Below are 19029 nucleotides of genomic sequence, written 5' to 3' on the forward strand. Positions count from 1 at the left end.
ACCTTGAAAGCATGCAGTCTGGTTGTTTTTGTTGCCCTCCCTCACTCGTTCGACTGTTATTCTGCCCTTTTCCTTACTGCAGATAACATCGGGACAAACCATGGGGGGGCAGGTAGGGGAGCAATCGAACAAGGAACTCATTGTTCTAGTTTTGGCTATTGTGCCTGTACAGTGAACTGTAACTATCCCCCCCCCCCCCCCCCCTCTCTCTCTCTCATTTCATTACTCTCTTTCTCACGCATTATTCAAAACACTGGTGCCTCAGGAATGCACAGCTCTCTGCAGAAGATGACTTAAATTTTAGTTTGAATGAGGAAGTAGAAGGACTCATAAGTATAACTCAAGCAACAAAGTAACAAAAGTACTCACTGTGGGGAATTCTTTTGCAGAGTTGAGAGTCCAGCTAAACTTGAAGCTCTAATGCAGTACTGTAATAAATCCATTAATTGTGTCATGTTGTTGTGTTTGTAACATAATAATTCCTTGACTTCCTACTTGTGCAACCTCAACATCTTTACAGTATAAACATTGTTGTGGCTTGGCTCAGTTCCATCGAAGCACCCTGACATTTTCTCACACGCTTTACTCCCGGACATCACTTGATCCAGATCCTGCAGTCCTTCAGCACATCAAGGTGTTTGTCCATGTTCTCTCATACTCTGTAATTAACTCCTCTTAGCTGAAGCTCAACAAAGAGCTTTTAGTGGGTGACATCAGAAAGGCCGAGGAACTAGTGTGCACAAACACTGAAGGTCTCCTTGGAGTGTGATAACGGCGTCTCCAGAGATGTTGTTCAGTATCAGTAGGTGGAAGGAATGCAAGCTGTGTGCAAACATCTTGAGGATATTCCGATACACTCACTATTTTACGTTACTAGACAAGCACGTGTGAAACGCTGACTTTAAATAAATGTGACGTACAATCCAATTCTGACCTCGCTGTCATGGTCCTGGGGTTTTGCGTTTCTGGGATTTGAATACTTTGTGAATAACTTCACTTTAGGTTTTTGTTTCAGTTCTCTTATTATGTTAGAATTTTAAGTTGTTTGTTTCTCAAACCTTAATATTTCTATTTGATTATTTTATTATTCCAGTATTTTGTGAGTGAGTGAGTGTTAGTTTATGTGCTTTTGAGTCTGTGATTCCTGGTTTTACCTTATGACTAGTCTACTGATCATTTTTTTTCTCTCTCTCTCATGTCTTGTTAATGACTGTTCCTGTTTCTTTCACGTCTACTGAGATCCTTCTAATCTCTGTGTTTAGTATTTGTCTTTGGTTTATTCCCTGTGTTACTTTGAAGATTAGTTTTGTTTCATGTGTCTCTCGCTCACAAGACTGCACCAACTCTCTCTCATTTGAGCAGTCTTGTGGTATTCTCTGTCTCTCATGTTTTTTCTTTTGTTTTTGCCCTTCTTTTTCCTTTTTAATTTTTCTTTTAAATGCTATCCTATCCTGTTCGGGGGTGGGCGCCCAGGTACACGGGGGTGGGCGCCCAGGTACACACCGGCTCACTCCTTGGCGGCTGCTTATCGGGGCCTGGAGCCTGGGGCTCGCTCGGGCCACTTCGGAGGCGGGGTGCCCTCGGCCTCTCGGCCCGGGGCTCGGTCACTCAGGCACAGCTGGCTGCCGGCGGAGCTCACGGGCACGTCACTGCAACCCCCCTGGCTTCTGCTCCGCGGCTGCTGAGTGACCCCTCATCTGGGACTCTCCTCAGCTCTTTCTGGGATAGTGACGCGGCTGCCCCTCTGTTGGTCTTCCTTGGTCTCTGGTGTTCTGGGGGCCTCTGGACGTCTGGAGTTTTGATCTCCTCCATACCTGCGTCATGCCCTGGAGGACGGGGCAGTGGCCCCCCACACCCTCTAGCAGATCATTACATGAAGGAACCTTTTTAAAAAAAACAAGCGCGTCCATGCTCACAGGTGTACACACAGGTGATCACACACAAACTACACCCTTTTTGGCTCTTACCTCAAAGCACACTGTGCGCTGTCGATCTTACGTGCTGCACAATAATGTTTAATATTTAGTATTTACTGTCATATTCCCATAGATCATTGTGATGTTGTTTATTACTCTCGTTTTCTTCTGCTTGCTTTCTTCTTTCTTTCTCAACAGGTGATCCAGGTGATCGATATATGTATTTTTTTGTCTGCTTATTCTGTTGGTTTTTGGTTTTTTGCCCTTTCCCCCCGTCCCTCTTCTCAGCTGTTTTTCTTTCCCTCTTTCTTTCTCCCCTTTCTTTCCCCCAGTCAAGTCTGTCCCGTATTCAGCAAGTGAAAATAAAATAAACAATAAAAGGTGAATCAAATAGACCATTACGGCAAGGCTGGGATGGTCCATTTGGTAAAGTAAATCCGTTGGGCATCTTTCTTCGCCTTTAGACAATAATTCTGATGGCAAAAGAACCAAACGGGACAGGTTAAAAAAAAAGAAAAGAAAAAAGACTGTTCCTGTTTCTTTCACGTCTACTGAGATCCTTCTAATCTCTGTGTTTAGTATTTGTCTTTGGTTTATTCCCTGTGTTACTTTGAAGATTAGTTTTGTTTCATGTGTCTCTCTCTCACAAGACTGCACAAACTCTCTCTCATTTGTGCAGTCTTGTGGTATTCTCTGTCTCTCATGTTTTTTCTTTTGTTTTTCCCCTTCTTTTTCCTTTTTAATTTTTCTTTTAAATGCTATCCTAATTTCAGGATTTAAAAACATTTCTCTCGGACTTTGTTTATTTTTTTTACTCCTGCTTCTACTGTACCTAATTCATTCTCATTATTGTATAAGTTTGTCTTACACATCATGCATTTCTGGCCTCCACACAGATTCACACTCATTTTCAATCACAGTGGATATCTGATTTCTTTCTCATGGCAACAAACAAACAAACAAACAAACAAACAAACAAACAAACAAACCCTAAAACAAACATTGACAGCCAAATGCTGTTTTTCATTATCCTGAAAGAAACTAAACTTTGCTCCTTTATCACAAAAACAGAATATTCAAGTTGGTGATTATACATTAATATAGTTCTAAGGAAATGAACTAAAGTGCCGTATCCTAGACATTTCATCTGCTTTAAGCACTAGGGGGTGCTGTTTATCAAACACGCATACACACTTCAATGATGAGAACACCCCCTCCTCCCCTCCTCCCCTCCCAACCCCTTCGAGTGCGCACAATAGGGCTTTATGAGGAGCGGCATCATAACACCATCTTATTCTTTTTCTGCCTTTCTGCTGCTCGGCAACGAGCAATAAACAATAAAAAAATATTGTTTCTTGAAGGTAGCTTGACTGCGTTGCCAACTTGCAACTTGAAGGCGGTTAAACGAACTGAGTTTGTTTAATAAAAAACATTTCCAAAGAATTAGCGCATGTTTACTATATGTTATTCTACTGCCCCCCCTAAACCCAACCCCACACACAACTTTTTCCTTAAATATTTCACCAAAGCACACGTTTGAATCTTTTCATGACTATAAAGTAATGCATTAAAACAAGCAATATTAGAACATGAAGCTTGAATAATTAATAAAGCTCCAAACAGGACTCGCAACTCCTTAGAATACTTCATACAGATTTGTACATCAGATACATTACCGCTGGATTCAAAAGCAGAACAAAAAGTTCCAGATCCAGCATTTTCTATACGTTTGTGACCTTAACTAAAGTGGAGGAAAGCTATTGTCTTTGCATTTGTGCTTTTACAGTATCCGCCATGGCTGTTTTTCTCCACCCAGAGCCAGTGAAGAGAAAGTAATGTCATTGTTCTTCAGTCTTTCTCTCAGCGGGATGGATGCACTTAGCTCTTCGGCATGAGTGGACATTATTTTGTTGCTGCGGCTCAAAAGGACCTCGTCAAATTGCACAGTGGCAGCAGACTGAATGTTGATTTCTCTTTGATTTATTTTTAACGTAATATTAAAACGACCAGGCCGCTGTCCGTGGTGCTGAATTTGATTTTGTGATTGGAAGAGCTGATATGGACAAAAACCTGTTACACAATATTTACATTCATTGCAACAGAAATCACGTAGCATGCATTTTTCATTTCAGGTGTATGTAGCTGTTTTATTGAAATGTGTCTGACTTCAGACCTTATACTGGCCCTCGTTGAAGCTTATTTTGCTTTTCCATTGTAATCTTGGCAGCAGCAGTGGGCCACAATATTTTGAAACTCATATATTTATTTATTTATGTATCTGAAACCTGACACACAAGCTAGAGAGAGCAAGAGAGAGAGAGAGAGAGAGAGCGAGGTTGGTGTTGTAAGTCTGTAAGTACCGAACAGTAGCGTGGGGGCGGTGTCCTGCTCACTAAAAGAGGAGTTAGTGAGCGCGCACGACTCCACTTAAATTTTACGCATCACTTGTTCGTCCAGGCGTCCACACAGAAGACACCTCGTTTTCTGCATAAGCAGGACCATGTTGCACTTGGATTTTATATAGAAAACACACATTTTACCTTAATAACATTATTTGATTATTATTATTTTTTCATAATTATTTTTAAAAAGCAACAACAGCACAGAGCAGCAGCAGCGTGTGTGGCGCAAGTGGTCCCAGAAAGATTTCCGTCATGGGAGCGTATGGATGGAGCTCAGCGCGTCTTGGCTTTGTCGTTTGGGGATTTTTGGCATTTTTCTGTGGAGAATTTGTCCCACAGGCTGAAGCGGGCTGCAGGGAGAGAGAGAGCCCAAACTGCTGCACCGGCCGGAACAACGAATGTTTTGAGTACTCCAGGAGGAAAACAGTGTGTTACTGCGATACCTACTGTCATAAAACAAGAGACTGCTGCGAGGACTATCAGAGCGTGTGCCAAATATCTGGTGAGTTGTTTGCTCTGTTGTGCTCGCTGACATTTGATATCAGATAACAGCAGTTTTGTCTATTTGAAGTTTGAAAGCTCAAAGAGCGAGGAAGAAATAGGGTATGTAGTGTATATATGTTTTGAATCCTATCCAGTGACTGCTGCTGTTGATTGTTGTTTAGTTTTGGGGAGGGATGGCTGCCACTGAGGTGACATATAGGGAGTGAGACATACTACACGTAGCTGTTTTTAATATGCCCAATATGGCTCTTTGTTTTAAGTGACCAGCGAGAGGTGACTACTGTCTGCCTGGTGTGGTTTTACATTTGTAGTTTTGACCCATGACCTTCACATCACAGCTTCACATTGCACAGCCTGGACATTAAGTGGTCTGAGAGACCATAACAACGTTAGTTTAGTCTTAAAGCAAGAAAAATGACCTTAACTTAGAAACACTTATTTGCTTAATCCTTAAAACTTATTTGTGCGTAGCCCCCCATCATCAACCAGGCTTTTGCTATATATGGACAAATGAGTGAACAGACACCATGGAAACAGACTGCCAAAGATGGTCAGAATTACAGTGGAGCTGTGTCTTAGATGTGACAGACAGGAAACACTCTGACCTGTAACAAAAGCAACTCTTATAGTGAAGTATTTGGCACTGCTCAAGTTCACAAAGAGATTTCTCTGGCATAAATACCCTGAGAACGTGACCCTCTTAAGTACACTTGCAGGGTCAGTCCTAAAGGGAAAAGAGCTTTTAAACTGTGGAGCAATCCCACTATTATATAAAAGCTGGTTTGAGTGTTTTATCTGTTCTGTGATGTGAATAGGCTGTCCCATCCGGACTTGAATCACTAACTTAAAACTATGTACACAAGTAACACAAGGGCAGTTGTAATACACTTCATTAGACCTCACTGTTTACTATAAAGAGCCCAGAAACACCTGCTAATTAATTTTAGCTGTAATACTGCAGTTATCAGAGCTACACTAGTTTTTGTACAGCTTAAAGCTCAGTTAAGGAGCATATGGTAATACAAGGGATCTAAAATGGAATAAGGATCCAGCATTTTATCTTTGCTGTATTATTGGGCTTTAGGAAAGCTAGGCCATGACAGGAGACTTCACTCAATGTCTTTAAAACAGATCAGGCTGGTGGCATAAAGTAGCATGAAGCATGAAGAGGATTATTCAGGAATGAAGACATATTAGTAAACTAGCAGAGAGAAGAATTTTGAATCCAATGCGAAACCAAAGGTCAGCATTAACTCCCCTTTTAAGCCTGTGTGAAGCACCTGCATATGCTGGTTCTAGTTATGTGGGAGGGGCTTAGAAAAGAGAGGACTGCTTATTTCCAAACACTGGGAGTGTTTTTTCTTCTTCTTTTTTAAAATTCTTCTTTTTTGATTGCATCTTCAATCCTTTTGCATCATTAGGTTTAAGCCATTTTTGCATTTTCAGGATTCTTTACTTTAAATTACAATCGAGTTTCAGTAACAATCAGTCACACAGATTTTAAAGTCCTTTAATGTAAATTTAGGCTGAATTAGACTTGAGTTTGTTTGTCTTGAAATATGCTTAAGTGAAGCAATCCACTTGAGCACCATGTCTGCTTTTATTTTGTTTACAGTGCTGTTGTAGTGATGTGGTCCTTCACTGCAAATTGGTGGAAATGTTGGACTGTAATTTAAATGGGGGTAGATAAGCTAAAGTATTCATAAACATCAGTATATTACTTTAAATTGCACATGAAAGAGTTAAGATTAACATACACATGAGTTTTTCTTTTGGCTTTGCTCTCAGTGCCAAGCTGCTTTTATTGTTATGGCAACATTAGAAAGTGGAAAATGGGACTTTGTTTGTTTGTTTTTTTTTTTTACTAAATAAATAAACTCTACAGTGTTTGTAAAACCAGAGATGAGACTTTTTGAAAGCAAGAGAGGAAGCAACACTTTGTGAACAGACCCCGATCTCTTTTTAATTTAACAATCAGCTAGATTGCCATTCAGGAACATCATTTTGCCATTCACAAACCAGATCCATGTGTCTGACAAGCTGAATGTTAACAGAAAATCAGCTCAAGTTAGTGTGGAGCCGTCATTGTAACAGCCTCTTATCTCAGCTCTTATCACAGCTCACATCAGCCCTGTGCAGTGTTTTTTTTTTTATTTCACAGTCTGAACATAAGAATGAACCCACATGGACCAATAAACATTTTGTATGCAACCTGAAAATCTTTACAGTAAAAACAGCATTTATCTTCAGGCTTGGCTCAGCTCCATCCTAGCCCCCTGATATGTCCTCACCCACTTAACACTCAGAGCTGATCCTGATCCCGCAGCTCTGCAACACATCAAGCAGTTTGTGTGTGACACTATTGGAGGTTGTAATTACCTCCTGTTTGCTGGAGCTCAACACAGTGCTTTGAGTGGGTGACATCAGAGCAGACACAGAAGAAACGTGGATATAAACACTCAGAGATGTTGTTAAAATGAAGGATTTGGCAGGAGTGTGAACTGTGTGTAAACACAGAAGGACACTGTACAAGTTAAAGTAATGATTGAGCAAAAGCAACCCGTGAGCAAGGGCACAACACAGGCTTTATTGTTGTTAAGAGAATTGATAGTGATTGCACTATTGTGTTTGTCTGAAAGAGCAGTAGATATCTATAAACGTAATACCTCCAGCACCATGTTTCATTCACTGTGATTTCCCTGCAGATGTTTCCAGGTTTCAGGCTCATTCAGCTGAATGAAACTTTATCAGCCTCACAGTTTGTGGGTTTTTTGGGCAGCTTGTAAAAAGCACAGTTGTGAACACAACGCACTCTAATATAAAACTGACACACAAGCTAAACATAAACCAAATATAGAATAATTATAGATGGACTAAACAGTTAAAGTAAATTACACTACTAGATAGCGGATCCATCTGTTAATCAGTTAACAGGTGGGTAATGGTTAGAGGTGGGATGTACTATGGACTGGTCACCAATCTGTTGCAATGCTAATACAAGTACAGACAATCATTCATTCTCACATTCACACCTAGAGCCAGTTTTGAATCACTAAGTAATTGAACCCATGCATGTCTTTGGACTGTGGGATTAAGCCAGGATACCCAGAGAGAACACACTCAGAGATATGGACAACATGCAAACCCCACATAGAAAGGCCCCAGACTGGATTCAAACCCAGGGCCTTCTTACTGCAAGGCGACACTGCAAACCCCCACACCATTGCCTTATCAGTTCACTTTGTAGAGGGAAAGGATGATAGAAAATGTTTTTTAAATTTAAAACTTTAAAATATATTATGTTTTCTAGGAATCTCTGCAGATGGAAACTCTCAAAAATCAGTTTCTGGTTAAATTTGAGGCTAAGAATGAGTTATGGATTTATGCTTAGATGAGATTTCCAACTTCGTGTAGTATTTCTTGGGATTGAAATTATAACATATAGCAAGCTGACATGATTTTTCTATTTTATGAACTTCATGTTTTGGTCATCAGTCTGGCTTATATAACGTCAGTAGTTGCAGGCTATTAATTTCCAAATTTACACCTCACAGCAAAAACTACTTGTTGGCATCTTTTGGCTGGTTTAGCAGGTCGAGCTGTTGGTCACCATTTTTCTTGTTCTAGCCACAAACAAAAGTAAAAGTTTAAACCTCTCACTAATTAATGTTTATCTGAAAGGAAAACATCTCACAGTAAGAACCAAGGAATAATGAGCGTTTGCTTCTGGCATTAGCACCTCAGAAAATCTGCTTATATTTTATTATATTTTAGAGAGACGTGCCAAATCTTTATTTGAAATCTTTGAAAGGTTTTTGCATTGGCAAAGATTGTGATAGATATTTAACTACCAGAAGAAAATGGGTTTTTAAAGACGTACTTTGTTTTGGTCAAAATCAGCACACCTTTTAAGGTGGTTTTGTCAGATTTCTCTGTTTATGCCATTCATGTATGAAATTAAACTGGATAATGCCCCAAAACAAGTGCTAAAATAAGGTCTCAGAGGCATTAAAGGATGGTTGAAGCACGGTAATACTTGCTTCTAGAAGGACTTTGATGTTGTCTCCTGTTATAGAAGTGCTTTTCATACATCATTTTCAGGCTTAACTCTATGGTTCCCATTAAGATAAGCTCCCATTCCTCTTCATTGACTCTAAAGATCATTTTGAGCAGTAAGAAGCAAGAAGGGGTAACTTCTCTCGTCTCCTACTGCAGCCTCTGGTAGTTCTCACCCTAACAGGAAAACACATTAAAGCCTCTGCATTTGGTACATGAGACTTTTGCTCATCATTCATCTCTCTCTCTCCTCTCTGTTTCTCTTTATTCTCTCTAGGGCACTGTGCAGTATGTTGTCATGCCACAATGTTTGCCTCTTTCCACCTAAGTTCGCTCCCTCTTTTTCTTCCTTGCATCCCACATGTTCTCTGTTCTGCTAGTAGGGAATGTCTTTACATAATGTAGAGTGAAACGGGCCAGCTGTTGGATTTTTTCTTTTGGGACAAATATCTTAGACACCTCTTGGCACTCACATGCTACATTTTGCAAATCTGATGTCCAGCATCTGGCTTCTTCTTGACAGGAAAACACTGCTGAGCTTGAAGGGCATTAACAGTTTTCACTAACTTACTATAAGCACAAATGAAGGTGCATATTCATGTCACTAAATCCAAGGGGGCTTGAAAAGGGAAACTCCTGCCTTGGCTGTCTGTAGAGTTTGATTACTGTGTTTTACTCTGTCGACCCATCATCAGGTAAAGGTCAAGTTAATTTCGATACATTATCCCCTTTTTCTAGACTTCCTCCCACTGCAGCTTTAAGGTTATTGTCAGACTAATGGTGTTGGTGAACAAATAGTGAGCATTTTCACACAGAGAACCTTTTTGTTTGACGAAAAGTACAAAGATAATATTTATTTTTTGTCAGCACTTCCAGTTCCGAAGATCTGAAGCTCAACTGAAGCAACTACACTAGTAATCTACCCAACTTTGTTAATGCTTCCATTCCTGAAAGGAAAATATTAATCGTGTTTCACAGACAGACAAAGATCGCCTTATCTGTGAAGCCTCTAACTGTAATTCTTCTTTTTCTTTCTTGTTATATTTCTTGTGTTTTTCTTCTTCAGTTACCTTTTTTTTCACTCACTATGTGTTTATACAAGTTCCTGCATTTAAGCATGAGTTATTATTAATCTCTGGCTCTCTTCCACAGCATGTCTTTGTCCTGTCTTTCTCCCCTCACTCCCAGCCGTTTGCAGCAGATGGCCGCCCTTCCTGCTTGTATATAGGAAACATTCACCTGCTATTAGGGCTCAGTCCAGTCTTCTCAACTCCTATTAACAGGCTTGAGGTTCCTGTTTTGGTGAAGATTATAAGGCTTGTCTGATGGGACCGAGACCCAGACAGGGAAGGGAGGGTGACCATGGAGGCTTTGAGGTGCAGTGGTCCTCCACAGCAGCTGGACATCTGGGTCTCATCAGAGAAGAGATGGGGCTGGAAGGAAAGGGAGGGGGTGGGTGAGTGAGTGAAGCTAAGAACCAAAAAAAAGGAGACAGATGGGGGGGAAGAACAAGGGAGCGTGGGGGACAAAGTAATAAAAGGAGTGGAAGATAAAGCAAATTGGGCAGGCAGGTCTGAGACCCTAAAATGGAGGTAGAATTCAAGGAGAATAAAAGGAAAGGCAAAGGAATGCCATCCCAAAAGGCTATTATCTCACTGAAACAAGAGTGACTGGAGTTTGGCAGAAGTTGAGAGATAAAAGTGCTTATGTTGGATCATTGGTCATTGGTTCTGTTTAGTTCAATGCTGTCTGAGGCTTTGCCTGCTGCCTGAAAAATTAGTCATAGACAAGCAAAGTCCTTTCACTTTAAACTTTGACAGCAACCAGATTTATATTCTGGTGCTGCTGGTTCACTGAAACAGACGACTTCCCTGTTTTCCATGTTAATGACACTCACGACAAACTGGTAAAAATAGTCTTGATGAGAACAGAAAATAGAGAAATATCATTAGTTAAATTTCAAAAATAGATTTAACCTGGACAGAATAATGCAGTTAAATTGCACTCCAAAGATAAGAAAACACACATCTAAAATCTATCTCAGAAACTCTGTTGAAATATCAGCTTTTCCAAAAGACAAAAGCTGAACACGCTGGGAACAAGTGCCATTTGTTTCCTGTATTGGGGTCAGAGGTCAGAGGTGGTGGCATGCTTTCTAACTGAAGACTTTCTCATTAACAATGCAAACAGGAGACAAGAGTGACTATGTGGGTTAGGCTGTCAGACTGTCAGCAGGGTTGACATGTGGGTGGTGGAATTGTCACACTGGTTGTGCCAGAAGCAGACTGAGGGACCACCACAGCTTGGTAATTGCCTTCTGACCTCTGGCAAATCAGCCCAAATGGCTGAGACTCCCAGACAGGGCCTTAGTCCTGCTTATGTGTACGTCGGTGTCGATCACAGGGATAATAGCTGTTTCTCCTCCGGGTGTGGGAACTAGCCAACCCTATTGATTTCACTGCACGCTCTGCTATGAAGCAAATACCTCAACTGGACCCCTTGCTTGTGTTTTTCCCACCACGAGAAAGGAAAACAGCGGCATGAAAGCTGCCCGTGAACGTCACAGGATGTAGCAGCGGGAAGGAAAGGCAAGAAGACAGGAGCAAGGATAAGAAGAGGTGGAGGAGGCAAGGGTAGGAAGCTGATAGGGTTGTAGTGTCTAATGCCATCCCACCCTGAGTAATCTTTCAAGAAAGTGCATGTATCTCATCACGTTTACAGAGGGAAATGAGCATGTCTGTATATTTTAGGGAGAGGATAGAAGAAGTTTAAGTGGATGACTTATCAAACAGAAATTGTTTGCTGTGTGTGGTGATCTGGGAAAGGCGAGTGTCAGGTGGGCAGCACTAATGTGCAGGAATGCAGAGATTCCACTGTGGCTTTGTGGATCGGCTGTGTCACTGAGGCAGCTGCCCCCCCTCCTCTCCGAACCCCCAACAGGACCATGGGAATGAACCAAACAGGCGGCATCTTGAAAGCACTCTCTCCCTCTCTCTCTCTCTGTCTCGTGTTCACACACATAATTATTCACTCACGACATTGTATTGTGGGGTGAGTGTCTATTATAATGACAGTGTAAGGGAGATTAAATGAGGAGGGAGGATTAGATTCAGTTATGGTATATTTATCCGCCCATTCCCTGTAATTTCACCACCAACGTCTACAAGCTTCAAGCTGGGTGCACCTGCTCTTATTGTCTCAAACTTTTATTGGATAGGATGAAAACAGAAAAAGCTCTAAACCACAAATGTCAGGCTTTCTAAAAATATTATGGTGTATACATGCTTGCAGCTGTTCACTGTTGTGTTGAACTTACCTGATTTGTTTATGTGTTTGTGAAGTATGCCCTTCCTTGTAAAAACAAGACTATTAAAATGTCTGCTCCTATTTAATCTCTGTGCTGAAAAGCTCTTGATTACTGCTGGAGTTTTGGGGCTTTGATCAAGGCAGTCATCTAAGTGATACAGCTTCCTCTTTGCTTGATGTAATTAACTAAATCAGCCTACTGAACAGGAAGTATGATTACTGAGCCTGCTGTGTTTATGTGGCGTGCTGAGTTCGCGGGCGTCCATGTGTGTGTTTGTGTGTAAGCGTGGGGTAGAGGGAAACCAGAGAGAACAGGATGCAAAATTAGCCTCTTAAATGGTCCCCCCACATTTGACCTCAGTTGCAGACTTCCTGAGTCTGGGGTTAGGCTGATCTGAACTAAGTACATGGTAGTGACCCAGTCACTCGCCACCTACCTACCTAAGTAAATGTTCAGTGGACTGGCATCAAAGTCTATATCAGGGCATCTGTTGCAGCTACACTTTAAGCTGTATGCTACATGACAGCAAAGATTAGGGGAAAGTTTGCAGCTCCCTCTGGACTACAGATAAATGCTTTTTCATAATTAGACCTCTTGTTTTGCTAACTCATAGAGAAGGGTAATTTTCTTCTGAAACACCTCAGTCTTTTTAAATAAATGTAAATCTCATCTTGAATCCCTTAACTTTATTAAACAACCAGTAACACTAAAGAATCTATGAAGAATCTATCTGTATAATTCATTTAACTCTTGCAATCTTCAGCTAATCTATGGGTTTCTGATTCCCTAGCAGCCATTGACTGTGTGGTGGGATCATGGGGTCCCTGGTCATCATGCACATCTTCATGTGGAATCGGTAGCACGGAAAGGAGTCGCCAAGTATCTGTTCCCCCTAGAAATGGAGGTACACCCTGTCCTGATCTCAAACAACGTCGAGGATGCTTTGGGAACAACGCCATATGCAGCACCGCGAAAGGTGACAGCCTGACTTTTTCTGCATTTATGTATGTTACCGAGTGCAGTTCGCTAGCACTGTTACAAATTAAACAGGTGCTTTGGTATTATTTGGGACAACTGTTAAGGTTTTTTTGCTATAAGAAGCAGATCTTGAGTCTGCATGCCCCATCTACCTGTCATTTTGCTGATGGAACACCTGAATTTCCCCACTGAGGGATAATAAAGGATATTTCTATTCTGTCTTCAGCTGTGCACTTTTCCAAAAGCTGAAGACAGGAAAACAAATTTTTTCCATTTGAAAACTTACAAGTAAAGCTGAACTCACTTTACCTTAGAGCTGAGCTGCTCAGATTAAACATGAGATGCCTTTATATGTACGATCTTTAGTGGATGCAACAGCTTATTAGATGTATTTGCCCTCTTTTTAATTTTCATCTGCCCGTGCTTACACCTGACTTCCAGAAGTCGCAAAAATCTTGCCTAATTCTTTCAAGAGGAACTTCAAGGACCCTTGGAGGAGACCACACATGCTGATGAAGGAGGAGAAGGCCAGGTAAGGCCTTAATACCAAACTGCAAGATACCAGCTTTGTTTCATGTCTGTAGTGTAGGATTTGTCAGTGCAGAGGCAGGTGATTACAGATGCCCTTTGTTTATGTTTTTTAAATTTCTGGTAATTTACTCGAGTTATTTTAGCCTGTGAGTCAGGGTTAACGGCTTTGTCTGGCAAATTATTACATAAAAATTGCATAAAAGATTTTATATTTTACTACTTTCAGTAGCTTCAACTACATTTTAGTTGCAAGTGCTTTGGTTGTATCTGAAAGATTTTTTTCAGCACTGATTATAGCTGGAACTTCTTTAATCTTTTTTTTTTTTTAGTGAATTACAAAATAGTTGGCAGGTCAGTCAGCACCGCTGTAGACCATTTGATAAAAAATTTAATATGCATATTTGAGTTCATACCATCACTGTAATTATACAAACAGTAACCTTTCTTTTCTTGCCAGCAAACTTTCAGATGCATCTCACTCTGGCAAGAATAAAGGCACTTATTCAACATTTTTCTTGCTTTTGCTAGCTCCAAGGCTGGTGGATTTCACAACAGGTTCATACCAGATTTTTCCTCAGTTTTTCCTTATTTTAAAGGTCAACTCTGAGCTCCAAAAGATTAGGGAATACTGGCAAAGACTGAGGTTGCTATAGCAAGCACGTCCTCAAAATTGCTTTGTCTGTGTAACATGAACTATGTCATTGAATATTTGCATCAGGAGCTGACCTTTCCTGATAAGTCAGACGTAATCCATTTAAAAAGAAAAACCTTCGCTGTATAAATTTGATCTTTGAGCTGAGCTGATTACAAATGTTCTCAGGATGTTCTCTGGAAAAAAAATCCGAGCTGGCTTCCTGACAGCTTACAGCTTTTCTCAGTAATTAAAATGGACATTGGATACTTTTGTTTCGACTGAAACAAAACATCAGGGGACTGGGAGTGCATTACTCATAAATGGCATTGATTCAGCATGAATTTTACAGAGTAAGAGCGATTTCACACAGACATCTGGTATATTAATAGTGGTGTCTTTGAAATTAATTAAAGAAGTGAGGGTTAACAGTGACAGCAGTGGAATGATGATCAGTTGTCTTTGGATGTATATTTAAATCTGGATATTAGTGGATATTAGAGACTGGACATTAAGACAAGGTAATTATATAATAAGGGAGGATGGGCAGTAACACAAGGCTGTTATGCAGATTTTACTTGTAAAAGCTCAAGAAAAGAAAAAAATATCTCTCTGGAATTTTTAAGACAGCAATTTTAGTTAAAAGAACAAGTATTTAACAGAAGGTTTCACTGTGGAAAAGTTAAGGAAACAAAGTAAGGACATCCCACTACAGACATGCAGACATATACTTTATGTCTTACAGGCAAACAGAGTAAGGATTTCATACATATTTACAACATTTTGAAATATTACTGTCAAATCTGAGGAAGGAATAAAAGGAAACTTCATGTTTTCTTTGACAAGTCCCCCAAATTTGGATAATATTTTGTCACACCTGACTGAATCAGTGGCAAAATAAATAGTTATCAGAAAAACAAGACTTTATTTGTTCCTTTTAGTGTGCAGACTGAGCTGTGATTACAATGGGATAATCCAGGCGATCAAGACACAAGTGGATCACTTGTGTTACTTATCAGCAAATTTTTACTTTGTCAAGTAATTAAAGTATTAAACTTGGGTCACCAGATACAGTCACGATAGAAGTAAAGTACACTTTTTCGAATTTTAAAGTTTTAAGTATCAGGGAATAATACAGTGTCAGATGAACAGCAACACATGAGATATTACTCCATGTCATTATTTATTTAACAAGCACCTAGAAGACGCAAAATGTGAAAAATAAGCACACCCCACGATTTAATAGCTTGCGGAACCATTTTTAGGAGCAATATTTTGAGAGTTGGTATGAGGCGTTTGTGCTGATTTGCTGCATTTAGATGTGCAAAACATCTCAACTCTGCAAAACTAAGCCATGCTGCCACATTCCTTTAGGAGAGAAGAGGCTTTTCCCTGGCAACTATTCCAAACCATCCATACTTGTTCAGTCTTTTTCTGATTGTATTGTCATGAGTTTTAACATTTAAGATTCTAACTGAGAACTTTAAGTCTGAGATGCAGTTTCTCTAAGCATTGCACAGTCTGATCTTGGGGTGAATTTGCTGTCATGTCCACTTCTGGAAAGACTGGCAACTGTCTTGATTGTTTTTCACTTGTGAAAAATCTTAATCAATGCAGAATGATGGACTTCAAATTGTTTGAAAATGGCCTTTCCAGATAGGCAGCAACAATTGCTCCTTTTTAAGATCATTGTGCTACAACACCCCTGAATGCTCCAGACCAGCAAACAACCAAACATTCTGCATTCATAGAGATGGTCACATTTGTTGGTAATCAGTTAATCAAATGCATTTGATTAGCAGGACCTAGCTTCTACCTACCCTCTTAATTCCTATGGAAACATTAAAGCTATAAGTTTATCACACAGTGCGTCCGCATGTTGGCTTTTATTTTTGTTAAATAAACAAAGACAGAGTGTAATATGTCACATTTTATTCACCTAAGGTTGTATTTAATTAATTTTAAGATCAGCTAAGGACCAGATGATTTTTCTATTATGCATTGATATGTAAAACCTCTTAATTCAAAGAAGAGATACTTTGTTTGTACCATTAGTGTAACTTCAAACAAAGCAGGATGTTTTTCAGAAACTGGAAAGCTTAAAACTGGCATATGCCCCTGTGTCTTCATCTGAACATTTTCCATCTGTGTTTTCTGTTTGAAATGCTCTGGTTTCATATGTGAGCATGAATGATGTGATTGACTGGATGATTGATGTGTTTCTGAGTCTCAAATATATTATTTGCCTTTGAGCATTATATTTGTGACTTGATAATAAATGCAGGTAAACAGAGTCCTCTACTTTGACACCTTCTTTCCCTTTCTCTACCCTTGCTCGCAGTTACTGTGTGCATCTGCAAGTGAAACAGGCTAGCGCGGCATGTAGACTCAAACTGTGGACCGCTCGACTGATGAGAGAGACTGCTGTCTGTGTAGAGTGTCAAAGTGATGCCATGGCAAAGTCAGATCGCTGTGGAGGCGATGGTGTAAGGGGCACCAGGTAAACAAGCTAACTGAAAGATAACTGAAGATATGTTCATCCATTACATTCCTAACTCAAGCTTAAGTTTGACTCTGCGTTCAGATTAAAGACAAGAATATACCTAATGATGACTTTGGTTTAGCTCAGTAAAGGCATACCTATGGAACCCCCAGTGATATACCAAATACATGCGCATTCATTTGCCTTTGTACACTTACATTTATAATTTCCATGTTACTTACTTTCATAGGGTGGTCATGTTTGAAGAAGTTCTTCCACACAGATAACACAGAGAACTAAAAACACCATTCAGCACATATTTATAAATACGCAGAGCTATTAAAATGCATATATTAGTTTCTCTAATACTTCTTGACTGGGGAGAAAAATTCTGCCTAATCTAAGTGACCTTCTAACTTACCCACATGTTACTGAGTATGAATTTAAGGCATTGTTTAAAAGAATATTCATTAAAATGACTATTTTATGTGGTCAAAATAAAATTATCATATAATAAAATATGCTAAGATGGAATTAAAAGGAATTTGTTACATGCCTGATGGGCTCCTCTGTTCTTTAGGACCTTCTGGTCAGCAGCTTCAGTCCCGGGCTGTCACGGTTCCTGGATTCGACAGTTTTCTTCTGAGCGCTGCCAGTGTTCTGACAACTCTTTCCTCTTTGTTTGAGGCGGCACGCTACTCTCAGCATCCTGCCAAGTGCAGGAGAGCCCTGCCAGCCAAGCCAGACCCTCCAATCCAGATTACTGGATGGGTAACTCAAGGATATTAGCAGCATCCTGCCACTTTTTTCTCTCACCTCATATTCTGTACTGTATAAACTCTTAAAGCACACATAAATTCTTGCATTCAACTTCTGATTTTACAGCCACGTAATTCTCCTTTAAAGCACAGCATCTATTTGCCTTTTTACCTCTGAGTCTTTGCTATCTACCTCCATCAATGCAAGTGCATTTTCTAATGCATAATGTATAAATATAGAAATATATTATTTTGCTTTATACATTTTCTACTTATGATTGGTTCATGTAATGTATATGTGTCTATATAGCTTCAATAATTTGTATCCAACAGTGTAAACAACAGACATCTGTCATTTATCCCCAAACAGTCCTAAGTCATCAGTGGTTTTGGAGATACTAAAACTGATCATCAAAGTTGTATCCAAACTGGGATCCTTCGCTCAGTATTTCGATGTTGTATCTTTTTTATCCCAAAAGGCAAAGTTGAATATCAGGTACTGATTCTCAGGTGCTTAGATTTCAAGTCTCCTTCATGTCTGCCTCTTCTGGTGGTCAGTCACAGATGTTTTCAGTAACATGACTCATAGCGGAGATCAATCACATCTGTTTAGACTTAATATTGCTGGAGAGGAAAAAGAGCCATATAAGCGAATTCACTGTGGTTCTGTCTGTCTTGTGTCCAAGACTTAAAAAATGTTTCATGATTGCTCACCCTGCTCACAGGGGAGTTTTATCAGAAGAGTATGATCCAAGATAAATATCGTGAACAGCCAACTCCTATATTATTAACTAACCAAATCTCCTCCCAGCACTCCCTACAGTTCCTTTACTTTTTTCAGTTCTGTTTTTGTTGTCTCTGTTGACTTGGTGTTTTCCCTCAAATAAAATACAGACTAACTACAGTGTTACCTTCTTGAGTTAAATGACACAGGATAAATTCCTGCATCTCGTTTGCTGTTGGGTTAAGAAGAAGGCAGGTGCAGTCATGTTATGGAAACCTGTTGCTTTCTCTTTACATCCCCCATGTCTGCGTTTGTGTGTTTATTTATTACAAACCATGTGGTAATTTTATAAGTGCAGCACAGCATTTCCTGTACACTGTCCATTAGTGAAATAAAGAAAACTATACCACCATATCTCCCTCTATTGTATTTCTTTAATGTGTGGATTTCACTGCATCATTGCATTCAGTTTGCAAAACCTTGCCACTGTTTCCTTTACACACCCTTAACATATCTGACTTCTCCCCTGTGCAGTAACTACTAGCATCAGCATGACACTGATAAGTATATTCCTGAGTTTACAAGCACCATTTCACACCATTTCAACTCAAACATGTCCATTAACATATTTTCTGGCATTCTTGGCATTTTTGTGTGGGCTGTAAATGGGATGATGACAAGCAAAATGACAACTAATGTGTATAATCATGTTTTCTTGTTACACTCTACAGAAATTTGGG

At 39.9% G+C, this 19029-nt stretch overlaps 1 protein-coding gene across 2 annotated transcripts; it reads left to right on the forward strand.

The window, feature by feature from the left end:
* Positions 1 to 4305: 4305 nt before the first annotated feature.
* On the forward strand, positions 4306 to 18703 carry si:dkey-178e17.3 (somatomedin-B and thrombospondin type-1 domain-containing protein). Of its 2 annotated transcripts, none has more exons than XM_005473533.4 (5): positions 4306 to 4820; positions 12979 to 13161; positions 13605 to 13695; positions 16667 to 16825; positions 17388 to 18703. In XM_005473533.4, the coding sequence occupies exons 1-5, from the start codon at positions 4571 to 4573 to the stop codon at positions 17491 to 17493; spliced, it is 789 nt and encodes a 262-aa protein (XP_005473590.1). In that variant the 5' UTR covers positions 4306 to 4570; the 3' UTR covers positions 17494 to 18703. The 2 variants fall into 2 exon arrangements, with proteins under 2 accessions (XP_005473590.1, XP_005473589.1); XM_005473532.4 differs by having other exon boundaries at positions 4307 to 4820; positions 12976 to 13161.
* Positions 18704 to 19029: the final 326 nt, after the last annotated feature.

Source organism: Oreochromis niloticus, linkage group LG12, assembly GCF_001858045.2.
Source record: "Oreochromis niloticus isolate F11D_XX linkage group LG12, O_niloticus_UMD_NMBU, whole genome shotgun sequence".
Taxonomy (NCBI): domain Eukaryota; kingdom Metazoa; phylum Chordata; class Actinopteri; order Cichliformes; family Cichlidae; genus Oreochromis; species Oreochromis niloticus.

Coding starts and splice junctions, on each gene's coding strand:
- si:dkey-178e17.3 (XM_005473532.4), top strand. CDS start 4,571: ATGGGAGCGTATGGATGGAGCTCAGCGCGTCTTGGCTTTGTCGTTTGG. Junction 13,696..16,666: donor ATGAAGGAGGAGAAGGCCAG/GTAAGGCCTTAA, acceptor CCTTGCTCGCAG/TTACTGTGTGCATCTGCAAG. Junction 16,826..17,387: donor GATGGTGTAAGGGGCACCAG/GTAAACAAGCTA, acceptor TCTGTTCTTTAG/GACCTTCTGGTCAGCAGCTT.